Genomic DNA, 18,552 nt, shown 5'->3' with positions numbered 1-18,552 from the left:
CCAAATATCCACTAAGTATCAATATCTACGCAAGACACTTGACCTTTTAACATTCAAGTTTCATCCATATATGGGGCAACTCCCAAGTTCAATGACATACACTAATTTGTTTTTTTAGTTTTTAATAACTGGTTTGCTCATTATAAAAAGTAACATCCACCCATTGTACTAATTTGGAAAACAGAAAGTTTTAAAAGACTATTAAAATCACTCACAAGCCCACCATCAGAATATATTCCACACATATATACATGGACACACACACACACACACACACACACACACAAGTAGAAAGGGAAATACAGAGACAGACAGACAGACGGGGGTGAACTACACTTCCTTCCAGTCTTGATTCTGTGGACAGAGGAGTGGGCTTCATGGTTTAACGTACTAGAACTCTGCTGAAGCCCAGATTTTGACCCTGCCCCTGGGAGGCTGAATTACAAGAGGGGTTCTGGTCAGAGGGGAAGCCCAGCTGGCCACCCAGAGGCGCACCCAACACAGCCTTGCCTGTGCTTCTTGTGCACGGGGATGCTCATGAAGACACACGTGGCGGGATGTTCCAGTAGAGTCTCACACTTGCTGTGGCGTCTGGGTGTCATGGAGCCTCAGAACACAGCCCTATCACGTGGTCAATGTCCGCCAGCTGGGCTTCTCCTGTGTGGAAATCCCCCATTCTCCTCCACTGAATCACGGTAACATAGAAGCACACAGGGGCTTCATAGATCTTCTGTGCCACTCGCTATCAAGAGCAGGGTTAGGGCACCAAACTATATCAACTCGCTGGGGATCAGTAAAACTATTCAAGTAACTCATGCATGCATTTTGTTTTTATATTCTTTACTATAATAGGACCTAGTATACGGTAAATGCTAACTCAAAATCATTATGAGCTATGATACTAAAATAATTTCTATAGGCCTAAAAGAAAGTGCCACCAAAATAATGCAAAACTTCTAAATTATACTAGGTGACATTGATAAAGAGAGAAAAAAACAAATTTCTCAAGAACTACTTTGTGGTTCTAGGGGCCCATATGCAGGCAGCTTAGCTCAGCAGCGACACCTTGTGGTGGGAGCTTGGCTTACAGCAGCAGAGTATTTTCCAGGAAGTAGGAAACAAAACCCTGAGACATCCAAGTTCTAGGACAGGGATTCCAGCAGTTGGCAGCACCAAGATCCCTTTATGTAACGTAATCCCACAGGCGTCAATGTGATCTATTAAGGCCACAGGAAAGAAAGCTAAAGGACAACCCACTTGTATTCCCAACTCTTGGGTCTGTGTCTGTAAATATGAATCCAGCAGCACGATGACAAGGTACTCAGATGTCTCTGTCTCAGCCTTAGTGACATCAGGACAACCACAGCAAGAGCAACCATCTGGCCACCTCCAGAAAGGCCATCTCAGCTTATCTATTTTCAAATTCATTGGAAAATAATAATATTAAACTTCTGACAATGTCCTTCTTAGTAGATTCAAGGTCTTTTAAGAGGAGTTGATAAATATTAAGGAATGGATATAGTCTCGGGCTTAGTTCAAGGGAAGAGCACTTGCCTAGCATGCATGAGGCCCTGGGTTCAATCCCAGTTCAGCAAAAATAAAAATATGTACAAGTGTGGGCATACATACACACACACACACACACACACACACACACACACACGTGTATACACACACACACACACACACACACACACACACACACACACACTGTTCCTTCAAGGAATGCAGCCAGAAATGAGCAAATAGGAGAAAAAAGCAGTCCACAGCAGAGACACCCAAGAAGACCAAACAGGACCCAACATTTCTGAGGCTGGTATGTAAGGTGGGGCTGGTAGGGAGCACTTGTGTGTCCACAGAGCAACGCTTGCTTTAACCAGCCTTGCCTGGTTTATGAAGGGCGAATCAATATTCCCCCAATTGATCAATAATAGGGGGAAATTTTCTCCCACACCTGCTGCCCCAGGCAGTTTAAATAACTGGAAGGACAAAAATATGTTTTAAGGTAAGTAGACGCATAACACAAAGTTTCAGCTTGGGTATTTCCGTTATGCCCACCCTAAAGAATATACCAGAATGGGCTGAGGTTGTGGCTCAAAGATAGAACGCTCGCCTAGCATGCGTGGGGCACTGGGTTTAAGCCTCAGCACCACATAAAAATAAAATAAAGGTATTGTGTCCATCTACAACTAAAAAAAAAAAGAAGAAGAAGAAAAGACCAGGGTTCCAAAAGTCTGCTCACAGGCCACTCTTTGCTCTCTGTTCTCAGTCCAAGAGTTCCAAGGTCCCGGTCCCGAGTCCACCATGGTCAGAGCTCCCAGGAAAGGTGAGGGAGCACTACCAAGGGCCAGCCTGGTCCACGTTGGGGGAGCCTCGGAGCAGACAGGCACTCCCTCCCCGTCCATTCCAGCTCAGGAAAGGAGGGAGAAGCTCCAGGACCGTGACGTCACACCCCCCCAGGACCCACAGTCCTCACCCACAGGGCCCGGCCCTTCCTCCAAGGGGCTTGTCTACAGGACCCGAAATGCCGCAGATGGCTTTATCGTGGTGTTTCTGTACGACAGAGTGGTGCTTTTCCTTCTAGCATCTGAACGCATGAAACAGATGAAAGATGGGGAATTCTGAGTTCCTGAGATGAAGGTACAAACAAAAGCCACACCATAACTCCCCAGAGCATCCATCAGGAGCAGGGCAAGCTGTCAAGAGCTGGGTGAGGAAAACACAGCAAGAGCATGTTTCTTAAACAAGATACAATCCATTGCTGCATTTTAAAAAATATTATTTTAGTTGTCAATGGACCCTTATTTATTTATATGCAGTGCTGAGAACTGAACTCAGGGCCTCACATATGCCAGGCAAGCGCTCCTCCACTGAGCCACAACCCCAGCCCTCGTTGCTGTACTATTAATTTTTAAAATTAAACACATTACCTTTGGTTTTTCTAGACTAGGTGCCAGGCACTGGTCAAGCACATTCTAAACTTTAACTCATTCAACCTCCCAACAACCTATAATAATCATTATTACATTGTTATGTAAATAATAATTCTTTATATCATACATAATGCATATTATATATAATCATATAGTACATAATTGTATTTTATTAAAGTAAGTTGTTATTATGATATTATATTATTATAATAAGCTGTTATTTAATAATTCACATAGAACTTCCACAGATGTTATTTCACCCGTCCTCAGGAAATCCTGCGAGGCAGTGCTCGGGTTAGACATCCGTCTTCTCCAAGGAGCAGATGGCATCCCTCTGTAAATTCAGCTCGCCAAGGACCCGAGCGGTCAGGAAGACAGTGCCCTCTCTAGCCCCTCTGTTGGGCCAAGGGTATGTTTTGCTCTTCTCAAGGGAGGGCGGGTGAACCCGGTGTGTACATCACCTGGGCAGCAGGGTATTTTCTGAAACTATATGGTTACATCACTAAACTCAGATCCGCCTGTTAAGGGGAGACAATGGAGAGACACCCCAAGATAATCAGATTGTCACTAGGAATAAGAAACTGACAGGCAGGGCCATGTGAGGGGATTAGCAGGAACACACACCTGTAGAATTTGGCGGCCTGCCTGAAACCCGGCTTCAACAACAGGCAGCAAATGCAGACCCGAGGCCAGAGAATCCCCAGACACATCCCCAGCTCAGGGCATCTTCCTTTTAGACACAAGTGACAGGGATGGAGATCCAGAGCACTTCTGCCACGAGATGGCAGACGTCTGCACAACACAGGGAAGCTGGGACTTTCTCATCCAAAGATACGCTGAGGAAGGCCCAGAACAAAATAACTCGTTTTGATCCCAAAAAATTATGGTTCCCAAGTGCAGCCATCCCTCAGGATCCATGGGGGACTGGGTCCAGCAGTGCCTTCCAATGCACACTGAGGTCCACAGGTGCCCAGGTCCCTCATAGCAAAGGACAGAGTATTTGCATTTAACCTACGCACATCCTCTGAATCCCCTAAATGATCTCTAGATGACCTGTACACCTCCCACAACGCGAGTGCTGGGTGAGTAGTATCACACTGGGTTGTCTAGGGAGTGAGGACAGGAGAGAAGTCTGCACGTGCTCAGTAGAGACAATTAATTTCTCCACTATCTTTTGCAGTTGGTTGGCTACACCCTCAGATGCAGAGCCCACAGATGTGGAGGGGCACTGTTCAAACTCGACACACACAACAGGGATCCTCCCCCTAAAAAGGGTCATAACCTGCAGACCTGACACCTCCTGAATTCTAGTCTTCTCCACCTCCCTTACCTACGCACACCAAAACAAGTCAGAGACACCCGCACATCAGTAAGAGGGTTCCTAAACTCAAAGTCAAAGCAGAAATGGAAAATCATGATAAAAATCAACATCAAAGCCAATGGAAACAGCCACAGAGTGGGGTGTGAGGTGCTCACCTCCGAAGCCAACAGCAGGTACAGGGGCGTTAAGGCAGGAGCTTCTCGCAGGTCACAGCTGACACCCAGGGCCGAGAGGATCTCCTGGAGGACCTCGTATCTTCTCATGTTGCTGGATTTCAGCAGGTCGAAGTCTTCTTGGGTCTGCACCATGAAGGAGCTGGGAGGTAGTTCTAAGTGCACCTGGACAAAAAGACAACACTTGTTAAATCAAGGCACTTACAGTCTCAGAGAGCTTCTTCAACGGGTTTTCTAAAAGTGAGTGTGAATCCCTCTCCTCACCAACAGCAATATAAACTCGGGACCTGAATATCTGGAAAGTAATGGCAATAAAAACAAAAATATTCAAAAGGACCCTTTCGTTGTTGTTGGTGGTGGTGGTGGTGTTACTGGGGATTGAACCCAGGGGTGCTCCACCACTGAGCTACTTCCCCAAGCATCTTCAATTTTTATTTTGGTGGCCATCCTGGGGGTTAACATCCTGAGTTGCCCAGGCTGGCCATGAACTTGTGATCCTCCTGCCTCAGCCTCCTGAGTTGCTGAGATCACAGGTGTGTGCTACCACACCGGGCCCTGGAGGGCCTCTTGCACTTGTTGCTGCCAGGCTGAGACGCTGGGTAGAGTCAACCCTGAGGGGTTATCAAACTCTTTACAGGCTGATTTTTATCACCAGCTGTGTGACCTTGGGCAAGTCACTTTAAGTTGGCTGTAAGCCTAAGTCACCTGCAGTACCCTTGTGCTGAGAGCCTAAATGAGGTGCTACTGAGCTCACGCAGGGAGGCAGAGGGCCAAGCTGAGAACTTCCACCCTGCCCATCAGTCCAAACTGGGAAGCAACCCCTGGAGGACAGCAAGGGGAGCATCTGTAGGAACTGAAACCCAGGGGGCCTCCTGGCCCCCCACACAGGCCTCCCCCACTGCCCTCCTCGACCTGGTGCAATTCTAAGACTCAGAGCCTCACGTGCTTACCCAGACCTGCTGTTCAGTGAAAATCAAATCATCTCTACCACCAACCTCTGTCTCGCACACTAGAACTTCCAGCTCCCCTGAGATCAGATTTTAGTTGTGTTTTAAAGCCTAGAGCTGCCAGGATACCAGCAAAGTGACCAGAACTAGTTTGCTTTACTTGGTTTTCGTCCACTGTATGGAGACCGTCTGACCTGAAGATTAGGAAAATAAAAAGCAAGGTGCCAGCCTTCGGGGACCTGCACAACTCTCGATTCCCACCTGAGCTCTGACCAAGCCAAATACTCTGTCCCAATATATTGTCTACAATGGTCCAGATGCTAACGTCGAGGCCACATGTGAAAAGGTTTGCGGAACACTGTCCAACATGGTCCCCACACTCCAGTTAGGCATCAGTGGCTGGGGCTTCCCCCACTGACTGAGCACGCCTGTCCGTGGGCAGCAGGTCCTGCCGGTCCTCCAGACAGCCCTGGGCAGGGAGGAGGCAGAAAGCGGGAGCATGGGTGGGATCTGTGTACGCCTGTCTCCTTGCCCCAAGATGGGCCTCTGCTCTCAAATGGACACAGCCAGGCTGGTGGACAAGCCGCACCACAGTGGACACACTTCCTTCAAGTGAGCAGGTGGCCATCCTGGGGGTTAACATGCCCGGAGTTAAAATGAAGGAGAAATAAAACAGGCACAGTTCCTGCCAGAGATCAGGGAGAGAGGGAGGCACTGACTGAACACACATGAATTCACTGGATGGGGTGAACACACAGAATATTCTAGAAGCTGGGGCAGTGAAACGTGCTGAACTCATCCTCACACGAGAAAGACACCGAGGGGGACTCCATCCACTGAGCCACCATTAGGCCTCTGAGTTCCAGGAGACAAGCCACTGAATGGGGAAAACACTTCTACTTACTATCTCACGGTTTCAAGGTTTTAGGTGCTGGGCCTGGTACAGGGTGGCACATGCCTGTAATCTCAGCAACTCTGGAGGCTGAGGAAGGAGGATCACAAGTTAGAGGCCAGCCTCAGCAACTTAGCAAGGCCCTAAGCAATGTGCTGATGGGGGCCACGGTTGGGAATTCTGCTATAAAAGCAGAACCAATCCTGCCCTGAGTTGAAGACCCTGTCTCAAAAAATAGACAGGGCTGAAGTTGTAGCTCAATGGTAAGCACTCCTGGGTTCAATCCCTGGTACCAAAAATAAAATTTAAAAAGAAACAAAAAAATGCTAGATGCTGGACTGGGGTGTAGGTCAGTGGTAGGACACCTCTTGGCATGCACCAGGTCCTGGGTTCAATCCCTAGCACCACAGGAAAAGGTTTAGATGCCATGAGAAAAGAGGCTGCATCTGGCACTGTGCTGTTAATAAGGGACAGAACAGCACCATGGGTATGTGTGTCAGGTGTGTAACCGGTTCTCCACGGTGTCAAACCTAAGTCTCACCCTCTGCTTATAAAATTACTACCACAGAGACAGGCCCATCTCCATAACTCAGCTTCTAAACATCAGGCTTTTCAACTGGACTGAAAGTTAGAACATCTCAGGCTACAGATGGGGTTAAAGGCCTCTAGCAGGCGGAGCCGGGGGATCCTGCTAACCATCCTAACATGCACAGGGACCATCCCTCCCCACAAAGAATTATTAGGCCCCAAACTTTGATGGGGCCATGGTTGGGAACTCTGCTATAAAAGCAGAACCAATCCTGCCCTGAGGTAAAGCTCAATAAGAAACACAAAAATCTTAGCTGGGCGCAGTGGCCCATGCCTGTAACCCCAGCAGCTGAGGCAGGAGGATCACAAGTTCAAAGTCAGCCTCAGCAATTTAGCGAGGCCCTAAGCAACTGAGCAAAATCCTGTTTCTAAATAAAATATTTTTTAAAAAAGGGCTTGGGATGTGGCTCAGTGGTTAAGAATCCCTGGGTTCAATCCCTGGTACCAAAACAAAACAAAATCTTTTTAGATCCATTTTTGATCCATGCCAAACTCTTGATACATTTGATAATCAAACAACAGCCTTAATCCATGGCCTTAGATTTTCCCTGCAAACTTGGTCAGCACCCCGAGCATCCAAGTGTGCCCTTTTTTTCCTGCATCATTGAAAGCGAGGGGGCATCTAACAGGCAGCCTCCCCGCTGGGGTGCCTCAGCCAGCACAGCTGTGTGTCGCCTGCAGTGCTTCTCCTCCTCATGCTGGGCTGCATCGTCACCAGGTTAATCACAGAGATGAAGGCAATGAAACTGAACAGAGAAAGGAAACTGACCAGACTAGAATATTTACTGGTTGATCCCGCCGAGGGGTCACAGCGACACAGCCTGAGGAAGAAACACGGACCGTGTCACACAGAAGACTGGAAGTCATCTAAAATCAAAAATGGCATCCTAATCCTCGGAATCTGATGTGTGGAGCGGCATCATGTTGCCTTTTGTCCTCGGGCAACGCACTGCAGTATCAAGTTTTACGACAGCGATGGGGTCAATTTAAATGGTGCAGCCAACAGATTGTCTGTGTAACTAGGAGAAGTGGATCGAAACAGTGCCAAATCGATTTCCTACTACAAGTCTGCATCCAGAGGCGGTAAAATTCGCTCTTCAGAACTGAAATATGGCTCTCGGAAGTCGGGTGTTTAGGTGGATTTTTTGAGAATGCACAGTTACTATAGTGACCATATTTGCAGAGAAGAAGATAAGAGGTACATTTATTAGAACTCCAAAAACCAACCCAGGTGGCTGGCAGCCCTACAGGAAAGCTACTTGGATTGCACACATTCGTCTGGACCAATGTTGGGATTTCTTAATCTTAAGCATCTCTGTCCGAGTTCTCATCAGAACAGATGGGCGGGCTCTAGGACAGCACAGAAACCAACCTGACCCACCGGAAGGGCACCAGCTCAGAAAACTCAGGGGATTGGAGCTTCCAGAGGGACAGGAAAGAGACAAGGCCTACAAAAGGAAAATGAAACAGAGGACGTGAACGATTCTCAAACCCAATAAATAAAACCAAATCCAGGATGGCCACCGTTGGGAGCCTTCTGGGCAAAACACCTTCATCTCCTCAGCTCTTTAGATCCCGGTGCCTTGAGGAGGGAGCATTCCTCTAAAAACTTGTGCGCTCAGTGTTCAGGAATTTCAGTAGATGATGAATGATGCTGATCTCGTCTATGACTTTGCCCCCAACAACAAAAAGCCAAAGGGGAAACCGCAGAAGAGTCCAAGGACTTCCTAAGCTTGGGAAGGAGATCTGCATTTCTCTTGTCCTTTTTCCGTTTTCTCCTTACCTCTGTATGAGTATGCCATTATAAATCCACGCAACTTCCACCTTATTTATTTATTTATTTATTTATTTTATTTATTTATTTTTTTTTGGTAGTGGGGATTGAACCCAGTGGCACTTAACCACTGAGTGACATCCCCAGCCCTTTTTATATTTTATTTTGAGACAGGGTCTCAGGAAGTTGCTTAGGGCCTCACTAAGTTGCTGAGGCTGACTTTGAACTTGTGATCCTCCTGCCTCAGCTTCCTGAGCCTCTGGGCATGCGCCACCAGGCCTGGCTCCACATTCTCTTACTTGGAAGTTTTCCTCAACGCTTAGTTTTAAGAGTGACAGAAAGCAACTGTGGATTGGAGGATGTTTCTAACCCTAACTCCCTCCACGACGGACTGCAATATTGTAACAAGATGATCAGTCACTGATGTCTGGAATCACCCCCCCTTGAGTCTTCCAACTTCCCACATTCAATAAAGGCTCCTGATATTACCCAGAGTGTACTTGAAGGCAATGTGTTTTAGACTAATGTGTTTTAGAAAGACTGCAACCAGTAAAGATGGGAACAAGAAAGAACTTCCGGGCTAACGCTTGCTTAGCCAGCAGCCCTCCTGCCTCCTGCCTCCTTCACAACACGTGGCTCATCAGGGTTTTCATAAAAGCCCTAGACCAAACTAAACTTCCCCTCACCATCAGAACAACTCTCAGCTGGAATCAAAAGTGCCCAGGGGCCAGGCAGGCTCAGCCGAGGAGCACTTGCCCAGCTCACGTGAGGCCCTGGCCTCTGTCCCAGCACCAAGGCACTCAGCATTGAGACCTATACACATACAGCCTTCAAGAGCATTCTCCTTCCCAAAGACACCCAACAGCATCACACCAACTCAGTACCTGGCAAAGAATGGCTTCCCCTCCGCGAGTTCCAAAAGGCACTTGCATGATCATCCTGTCCTTGTCCTCATTGTCCAGGTGGCCCTGGAGCTTTCCAGGGCTGAGCTGCTTCCCGGGGCCCTCCTCATAAACACAGCCACTGCTCAGAACGCTGAGCTTCACCTCGCTCTGGTCAGCCTTGGAGAAAACCAGGCTCTGGACTGTCTTCTGCAGCACACCCTTGCTTGTCACCTGCAAGCCATCAAACGTGAAGGATGAAGACAGGCCCAGTACCTTCCCTCCCTGAGAAAGATAGGCTAGGAACTTCTGGTACAGGTCTTCAGGGATGGGCTCCCTGGTGGCAATGACCAACAACAGACAGTTGTCTGGCCATGGGTCCCTGAGCACACTTTCCTCCTGCAGGTGGTACAGAACATAGCTGTCGGTGTCCACACAGTCAGCCAGGATGGCCCGCACCTGCTGGAGCCGCCCGAGGGCCTCCTGGGAGTCGGGGCCTACATACAGAAGGATGTTGGGCGCCTTTCCCGTGATGTTGACTCTCCTCCCTTCTTCTTTAGGGCAGATCTCATCGGCAACACCCTCCAAGCTGCTGCCATGATCATAGGGAAGGTCTGGAATGTTCTCTGCAGATGCAAACTTGACCGACTCAATGGTGCTATTCTCAAGTTCTAAGCATTCGTGGCAACTAGACAGGTGGAGATGAAAATGCTCCAGAGGGCCCGCTCCCTGCTCACTGTCATCAGGAGGCTCACTCCCAGAGGCACTGCCCCTCCTCGGCTTGGAAGAACCTTCTGGAAGAGAAGAACCTTCTGGAAGAGCCTTTGGGTCATCCTTGCCAGGGTGCTCCATAAAGTCCCGTGCAGGCTCGGTCTCCAGGGAGGGTTCAGGGTTTGGCTGTAGGACTTGGGCTTGCTTGTGTACAGCCTGATCCTTGAGTTCCTTCAGAGCAGAGTCTTGCAAGTGCACAGCTGGAGTACAGGAAAGATCACAGAGGGCTCATCAGCACTTATTTGTCATGCAGCTGGCAAAAGAGCCTCACCAGCTCTCCACATTCTGCCACCTACATTCCAGCAGAGCCACCCGCACAGCTCCCACTCACATCCCCACCTCAACTCTGGGCATCCCTGGGAGCCACACAATCGCTGCCACCAGCTAGAAGGGTGCTCCTGAAGACCCGCCAGTGAAATTCCTGCTTTCCACATCCTTCCTACTCAAATCAGAACCCCAGATCATCTTCTTGACTGGTGAAGAAGGTGAGACTGAGAGAGGAGATTTTGCCTATTAGAGATTCAACTGCTAGGCTGTTATTCTCCTACACGACCCTGAAACCGAAGAATAAAAAGGACACATTCATGGACCCTACCCAAGCATGCCCCAGGAGGAGTCATGCACAGGACACTTCAGAGGATCTGGGAAAAGGTCTATCCAGTGCAACATAAGCTTACAATGACTAATCCAAAAACCAGGTATTGAGTGCTTTCTCCACATGGGACACGATATTAGGCACGTGTGCATGGTAAATCAGATTCCCAGAGCCAATAAGTGGCACTTACTTGCCCCTGAAACAAATGAAAGCGTCACAGACAGCAAGCCCACACACAAGCCTAAGGAAAGAGGTCATGTGCTTCCTGAAAAAAGACCTGTCCAAACTGTGAAATGCATATTTAAGTAAAAAGCCATTAGATTTAGAACTTCGCGGTACAACTGGCTATTATTCCCTTTCAGTCAGAACTATAGGCGAGAACCATTGTATTGTGTTATGTTATGTAAAATAAACACTATAAGTCATCCAATATGGATGCTATGTCACAGATATTGCAATTATGAAAAACTCTGGTTTTTAATTAAGCACTAAAGATACATCCCCCTGACCCCAAAAAACCTCAACACTTGTGTGAATCATATACTTTCCTCGTTAAATCAAATCAGTTTTCTGAATCAAACTGAAACCAAGCACTGCCCTAAGTTACACCAACAGCAGCACTCCAGAGTCCATAAGCTGACAACCTAGGACATTCTGCCACAGGACGGAAACATTTCCTAAAGTTACGTACAGACGATCTTTTGGGGCACCAGTCCATTATCCATCTGGAGTCTGTCTTCCATGAACGCCACTCCCAGCTTGCTGAAGTCGTCCACACTTGCTTCAGCAATTAGCTGGTAGGGATCCCCAGGTCTGCAGGCTAACGGCAAGCAGCAGTCAGACCACTTCACGATCTGGGAGGAAGCAGGTGAGGGGGGAGGATGGAAAAGAGAAGTTGAGCTTTTTCATTTCTAAAATGACCAGACACCACATTCTTCCCTTTAGGCTCCTCACCACTAAATTACAGTCAGGTTTAGCAAATTACTGGACACTGCATTTTATTAACATCAACGTTTTGCAAATATTCTCATTTCTACCAGACAACAATGCTTACAAAACATGAATATAGCTTTCTCCTTTAAAAGTAACTGAGGTCTCAGCTGCTTTCAGGAACTGAAGGGGAAGGACCATTCCCCAGAGTATGAAAAAACTGTCCTTTAGTGACTGGGTATAGGTGGTAACAGCCAGTCCACAGCACCCAGCGGTTTAACATGCAACCTGTGGACCGGCTCTTCTCCAAGTGTGGCCCAAGGCCAAGTGCAATAGACCTACCTGGGAACATGCCAGAACCTCCCGTTCCTGACCAAGGCTCCCTACCTACTACTTGAGACTCCGGAGTTGACGCTCAAGAATCAGGATTGTTCAACAGGCCGCCCCATGATTCCTGCAGCATATACACATGGGAATGACCATCAGGCCCTCCACAGACAGTTCACACTCCCAACACAAGTGTTTCCAAAGAATCTGGCACTGGGCCACGGAATACCTACAATCTCTCTGAGGGTTTCCAGTGAAGAGGGCGCCTGTTGGAGGGAGGGGCCGGCCCTGAGACAAACCCCGCCCACCTGACAAGCCTCAGCACTTCCCAGCTCCCTCCTTTGTAAAACAACATCAATACCCACCATCTCATAGGCTTCTAGTTCCTGAGATTAACCAGTATACACAAGGCCTCCAAGTTTGGGGCTGTCGGAAGTGCTCAATCAATGAACGCTGCTTCTGTTAGTGATCACCTGGCTCCAAAGGCCCTAGTGAGCATCCTAGTCTCCTTCTAAGATGCCATGAACGATCCCCTACTCTCCAAAATCATCTTGTCAGGGATATACTGCCCCAAATTCATAACCAGAGACAGATCATGGTGAGTTCCATTTTTTAAGGTGGATGGGCTATGATTTTAGAACTCCTAATGAAAACTAGGAAAAAATGCTGGATTAAATGAATAAAATATCACCTTAAAAGTACTGAAGGACTGTCCAGATAATGCCAGACCAAGCACTAGGATAAATTCCAACCTCCAGAAATGAGAGGGACTCCCACAAGTCAAGCCCCGTCTTCCCTGAGAGGGTCTACTACCCAGGAAACTTGGGCTCCAAAAGTCGAGGCCCAGCTGGCTTGAGGAAAGACACAGAGAGCGGCAGGCCAGAACTGAGAGCACAGAAATAAAATCACCTACGTGTGACAGCTGATTTTAGACAAGGGCACCAAGATGATTCGGTGGGAAAAGAAGTAACAAAGCTGCTGGTACAACAGGATATCCAACTGTAGAGGAACGAAGATGGGCCTATCTCACCCCATGGATGGAAAACTAATAAACCAGATCAAAGACCTCAATTTAGGAGCTAAAACTACAAAATTCTCAGGAAAAAAACATGCAGGAATCATCAGAACCTTTGACAGACAATGGTTTATTTGATATGACCCCCAAAGTCCAAGTAACAAAATAAAAAAATAAAATGAACTTCAATCATTTTTGTCCTTCAAAGGACATTATCAAAAAAGTGAAAAATATACAAAAATAGGAAAAAATATTTGTGAGTCGTCTAAGAATTCCTACAACCCAACAATAAAAAGACAATCTAATTTTAAAATGGCAAAGGACTTGAACTGACATTTCTCCAAAGCAAGTACACAAATGCCAATAAGCACATGAAAAGATGCTCCAGTGTCATTAAGGAAAGGCAAACCAAAATCACAATGAGATACCACCTTCAAACCACCAGTGTGACTATAAGAAAAAACACATAAACCATAACAAGTGCCGAGGATGAGGAGAAGCGGGAACTAGTGGAAATGTCAAGTAGTGCAGCACTTGGGAAGGGTGTGAGTTCCTGAAAAGGTAAGATGCAGAGTGACTACAAGATCCAGCAATTCCACCCCAAGTGTATATCTAAGAAATTAAAAAACATGCCCACACAAAAACACTTGTGCATAGATGTTCTCAGCTGCATTATCTCTAATAGCAAAAGCAGAAGCAATCCAAGGTCCTTCCACAGGTGAAGAAATAAACCAAATGCACAAAGCATGCTATGGAGTATCAGGCAGCCATGGAAAGAATGAAGCCCTCACACCTCTACAGCACAAAGGCACCTGGTGTATACCACTCCAAGAAGCCCGTAACTAGAGGTCACATAGGAGTCTGCTTACACAGAACATTTAAACAGGCAAATCTATGGTTAGAAAGCAGGTGAGTGGTTGCAGGGGTAGGGACTGACTGCTGATGGGCACATGATTTTTTTTTGGGGGGGTGGGGGTTGGTAATGAAAATGTTCTGGAATTAGATATTGGTGATGGTTGCACAACCTTGTGAGTATACCCAAAACTACTGAACTGAATGAACTGTATGTATCCTTTAGAAGGGAGAACTTCACAGTGTATAAATTATATCTAAAGACAAGAGTCAAGGCAGTGCACTTGTTTCCAAACCCAGACTTGAATCCTGGCTCCTCTGGTTAATGGTCAGGTGGCCTGAGCAAGTCACTCAACGCCTCTGAGCTTCGACCCCCTGTCTGTGCGATGGAGGTGAGAAGAACTGACCTGGGAAGGTTACTGGGAGAACCAAATAGAATAAACCATCCGGTGAGATGCCTGGCTCAAAAGGAGGTTCTCTTATTCCAAAACATGAAGTCCTCAGAGCAAGCCTGTCAGTGGACAAAAACTGGTTCTTGGGAGAAGGAGTGGAAAAAATCTTAGCTACTGCAGTGGTTCAGGGCACCACCAAAGCTCAACCCTGCCCCACAAAATCTTGTTCCTTGGTCCTTTGTCTCTCTCTTTAGAAGTGAAATTTAATTTTTCTCCTTAGAGGAACAATAATGGTGGGGGGAAGGTTGGGAAACACTGGCTTAGGATAAGAAATAATAAATGTAGGCCCTTATGTGCAACCCAATAATGGTCTAAATTACTTGGAGAAAGAAACTCAGGATTTTCTTTCAGCTGTATTCATATCCTCCCTGCACCTTATCCCCTCTCCTGCCACCTCCTGACCCAGAGCCAATGCAGCTGGTAGGATTGGGGAGCGGGGCCAGCCTGACCACCAGCCTTTGGGCAGAATCTACATTTTCAAAACTGACAGTAGATGCAGGGTGAGAGTTGGAGTTTGCTACTTGGAAAAAAATCTGCGTTGATCTCCAGCTATGGGAGTAGGGAAAGGACTTGGATTGAGGAGGAAGGGAAGATAAGCTGTCGCCTGGCCAGGGCAGGCTTTTCAGAAGAGGCTGAGTGGGGAATATATGAGGGGGGAGAGGGAACACAGGAGCGTGAGCCAACAGGAAGCCAGCCAGATTCAGTGATTCAAACACTGAGTCAGCACCCTGCTCTGGCAGGAGCCAAGGATTAAATTCTCACACACCTCAGAAGGAGGAGAGATGCTGGAGACAAACAAAGGAAGGAAGGGCAGAAAGAGGCCAAAGAGCCACATCCACACACATCCCTGATCAAGTTTCTCAGCCTGCAATTGTGACCTCACCTAAGTGCGCTTCCTGTCTCTAGGAACGCAATCCCTGAGCCACAGACCATGCGAACTCCTTCAGGTAGCGCTGCGTGCTCTGATCAAAGTGAAGCCGCACTGTCACTGATACTTCTTCCAGGGGTGGGGGGATCTGCTTTCCAGCGGTTAAAAGCAAACAGGACACTTCAAATTTGCTCTATGAGACAGAGACAAAGGGGCAGAGAAAGAAAGACGTCGTCAAGCAGAAGCTTACTCCCAAAGATCAAAGCTAAGGGAGCCCTGGCTGCCCCTACACCAAGGGATTTCCTCTTACAAGCAGCATGCAGAAATCTGTTCCATGACCAGAGCTCTGGACTGGACGTTACAACGTATGACTGCACACGTGAGCACCTGCTCCACTCAACTCAAAACTCCTATCCAAGATGCCCAGGAAGACAGAGGTTAAATCAGCAGGTGTGACCCTTCCCAGCTGCAGTTGGCAAGCTGAAGTCCAGCTGCTGCAGGAACAGAAAACTCAACAACTCACTGCACTGCTCAGAGCCAGATAAGGGATGCTGCTAACTTCTCTGTTATTTCTCCACTTAAGAATCATTTTAAATGCATGTTATTTGGCCAAAAGTTCTAGTGATTGATTAGAGGAAAGGAGGGCAGGACAGAGGGAGGTGAAAGACTTGAAGTCATGACACCAAGGAGGAGGCTGTCTCGGGCTCTCAGGTTTGGCAAAGGGATAAGAGTGCTACCAAAATTCATTTCCAGTTTCATTGAGTTAAAAAAAACAAACAAACAAAAAAAAAAAAAAACACCCTATGGAGCTTTTAAGAAAAAGGTACTAGAAAATCAAGTACCAGCAAAAGGGTTATCACACTCCACAGCAAGCAAGAGCTGAAACGGTGAACTGACCCAGGGAGAATGTGAAAGTGGAACTGCAAGGCCAGGACTGACTAGGCACTCAAGGGAAAAGGCTGGTCTGGCTCTTCGGATTTTCTCAAGAACTGAGAGTTAATACAAAAATCATAGAAATACCCTTGTGGTCACACACCTTTCGGTATTGTGTTCTCTGGTCCTACAGGCACTAGAGGCCCACCATCCAGGTGTGCTGTGTTAGCATTCAGTGAAGCTCTCCCCCCTTCACATCCCCATCCCACTGGCGTGAGCTGAGGAAGATCCAAGTTTTAAGAGAGATCCCAAGTGGTCTGGTTATCTGTTGCTGGGTAACAAACCAGCCCAAAATTTAGTGACTTAAAATGAATCATTTATATTGCTCATGAGTCTCTACTGGGACAGGATCAGGCAGGGACAGCTCAACCCTGCTCCACGTGGCATCAGATAGGGTGGCTCAACTGGGTACAAATGATCAACTCCAGGATGGCTCCTGCAGAGCTGGCCAGTCGGGGCCTCCTGTCAGGTGAAGCTCAGCCAGTGCTGTCCTCTGAGGGCCTCGGTTCTTCTGGATATGGGTCTAGCCACAGGGCAGCTTGAGCTTCCTCATGGCATGGGAGCTGGGTTCCATGACAGACTATTCTAAGAACCCAGGGAGAAGCTGAAGATTCTTAATGATCTAGCCTGGAAAGTCCCAGAATATCACTTCTGCCATATCTCATGGGACAAAGGAAACTGAAGTCAGTCCAGATTCGGGGAAGGGGGATACGGAAGAAAAGGATTGGCTGCCATCTTCCATCTACTACACCAAGTTTCTGCCAGCTCTCAGTATTTGCCTCTGTGTGAGAATGGCATGTCCCTAAACGACATGCTCCCTCAGCCTGGGTCCCTGTACGAGAAAGACGCATAGCAGAGCCCACAGCAAAGTCACCTCTGGAAACACCCAGCAGTGAACCTGCCGAGCCTGGGTGTAACATGACTGAGAAACGAGGGCTTATGTCAGGAGAGACTGGGATCCTAAGGCTATGGGTTATGTCAGCAAAGCTGACCAATACAACGTGCAAACTGCGTTCCCTACAACAACCACTCTAGCAGTCCTTCCTGCTGCACTTCCAGTCTCGACAAATGACCCACCATCCACCCACAAGCCATCATGTCCTCAACAGCTGGTTTATCTCTCTCCATCTCACCAGTCCCTCTTCGGGGCCATTATGTTTCCCATGGGGACAACTGTTGTAGGTTTGCTCCATTCTCTAACCTGCCTAAATTGTGATCCTTCTAAAGTATAAATATGATCATTATGCTTTTTAAAAAATGGTTTTAGCCTACTGAACCTAGGATAGGACCCAAATTCCTAATTAATACATATATGACTTTTTTGATATGTGAATTATGTGTATTCACCCTATCATTTAAGAACATTCGATTCTGCCCCAGAAAACAAGTAAAGCAAATAGCATGGATGAAACTTATAGCATCCATTAGGACATTGTCAGAAACTTGCATGACCTGCTAAAGACACACAAAATCAGTGGAATGTATGTGTGTTGGACATAGATAAAAAGGACAGGACAAAAGGAATATTACTTGTAGGCACAGAAGGACCAGGTGTAATCCTGAAATATTAGGAAGACACAAATTGTGCCACTTCCAAATTGGCCTTCATGTCATTCTTATGTGGGCCAACCATCTCAGCCCATGCACATTCTGCCTGAAAACACAGAAAAGGGGCTGGGGTTGTAGCTCAGTGGTAGAACACTTGCCTTGCCTCACATGTGCAAGGCCTGGTTTCAATCCTCAGCATCACATAAAAATAAATAAATAAAATAAAGGTATTGTGTCTATCTACAACTAAAAATATATATTTTTAAAAAAACATAAAAAACACAGCTTCTTAGCAGATCACTGGTAAGCCACAGCTACTACAGGCAAACATGCCTAAGACTCTACAGATGTCACCTACAGACACTGTCCATCTGCTGAGCCCCTTCTTTAACATAACCTCTGGTCCTGGTGACAACACCATTGGCAAGAAATGCTGATGCAGCAGGAGGGCAGCAGGACCCGTGAAGATCCCCCAGCCCAGACTTCGAGTGTGTGTTCCTTCCATCCCAGAAGCATCCAATGCAAAGTGTTAACTGACCCAAGATCTCTCCTCTGTTTCTTTTCTTTTTTTAAATTTTTTTAGTTGTAAATGAACACAATACCTTTATTTTATTTATATATATTTATGCGGTGCTGAGTATGGAACCCAGTGCCTCACACATGCTAGGCAAGAACTCTACCACTGAACTACAGCCCTAGCCCTCTCTGTTTCTTGCTGCATGTTTTGAATTTTCTTAGTAAAACATGGTTGG

At 47.1% G+C, this 18,552-nt stretch overlaps 1 protein-coding gene across 9 annotated transcripts in view; it reads right to left on the bottom strand.

Moving 5' to 3' along the window:
- The window catches only part of Hlcs (holocarboxylase synthetase), a 190,789-nt gene that overhangs the window by 140,641 nt on the left and 31,596 nt on the right, over positions 1–18,552 (bottom strand). For 5 of the 9 annotated variants that reach the window (XM_076868962.2, XM_076868960.2, XM_076868961.2 and 2 more), the window contains exons 3-5: positions 11,567–11,729; positions 9,513–10,480; positions 4,410–4,592 (exon numbers count right to left, since the gene is read on the bottom strand). In XM_076868962.2, coding sequence (XP_076725077.2) covers positions 4,410–4,592; positions 9,513–10,480; positions 11,567–11,618 — 1,203 coding nt within the window. In that variant the 5' untranslated portion in view covers positions 11,619–11,729. Of the gene's footprint in view, positions 1–4,409; positions 4,593–9,512; positions 10,481–11,566; positions 11,730–15,334; positions 15,513–18,552 lie in introns of all 9 variants that reach the window. The other 4 variants (XM_076868959.2, XM_076868957.2, XM_076868956.2 and 1 more) reach the window with 1 other exon arrangement.

Source organism: Callospermophilus lateralis, chromosome 10 (genome assembly GCF_048772815.1).
Source record: "Callospermophilus lateralis isolate mCalLat2 chromosome 10, mCalLat2.hap1, whole genome shotgun sequence".
Lineage (NCBI taxonomy): Eukaryota > Metazoa > Chordata > Mammalia > Rodentia > Sciuridae > Callospermophilus > Callospermophilus lateralis.
This window is presented reverse-complemented; position numbering and strand designations above follow the sequence as displayed.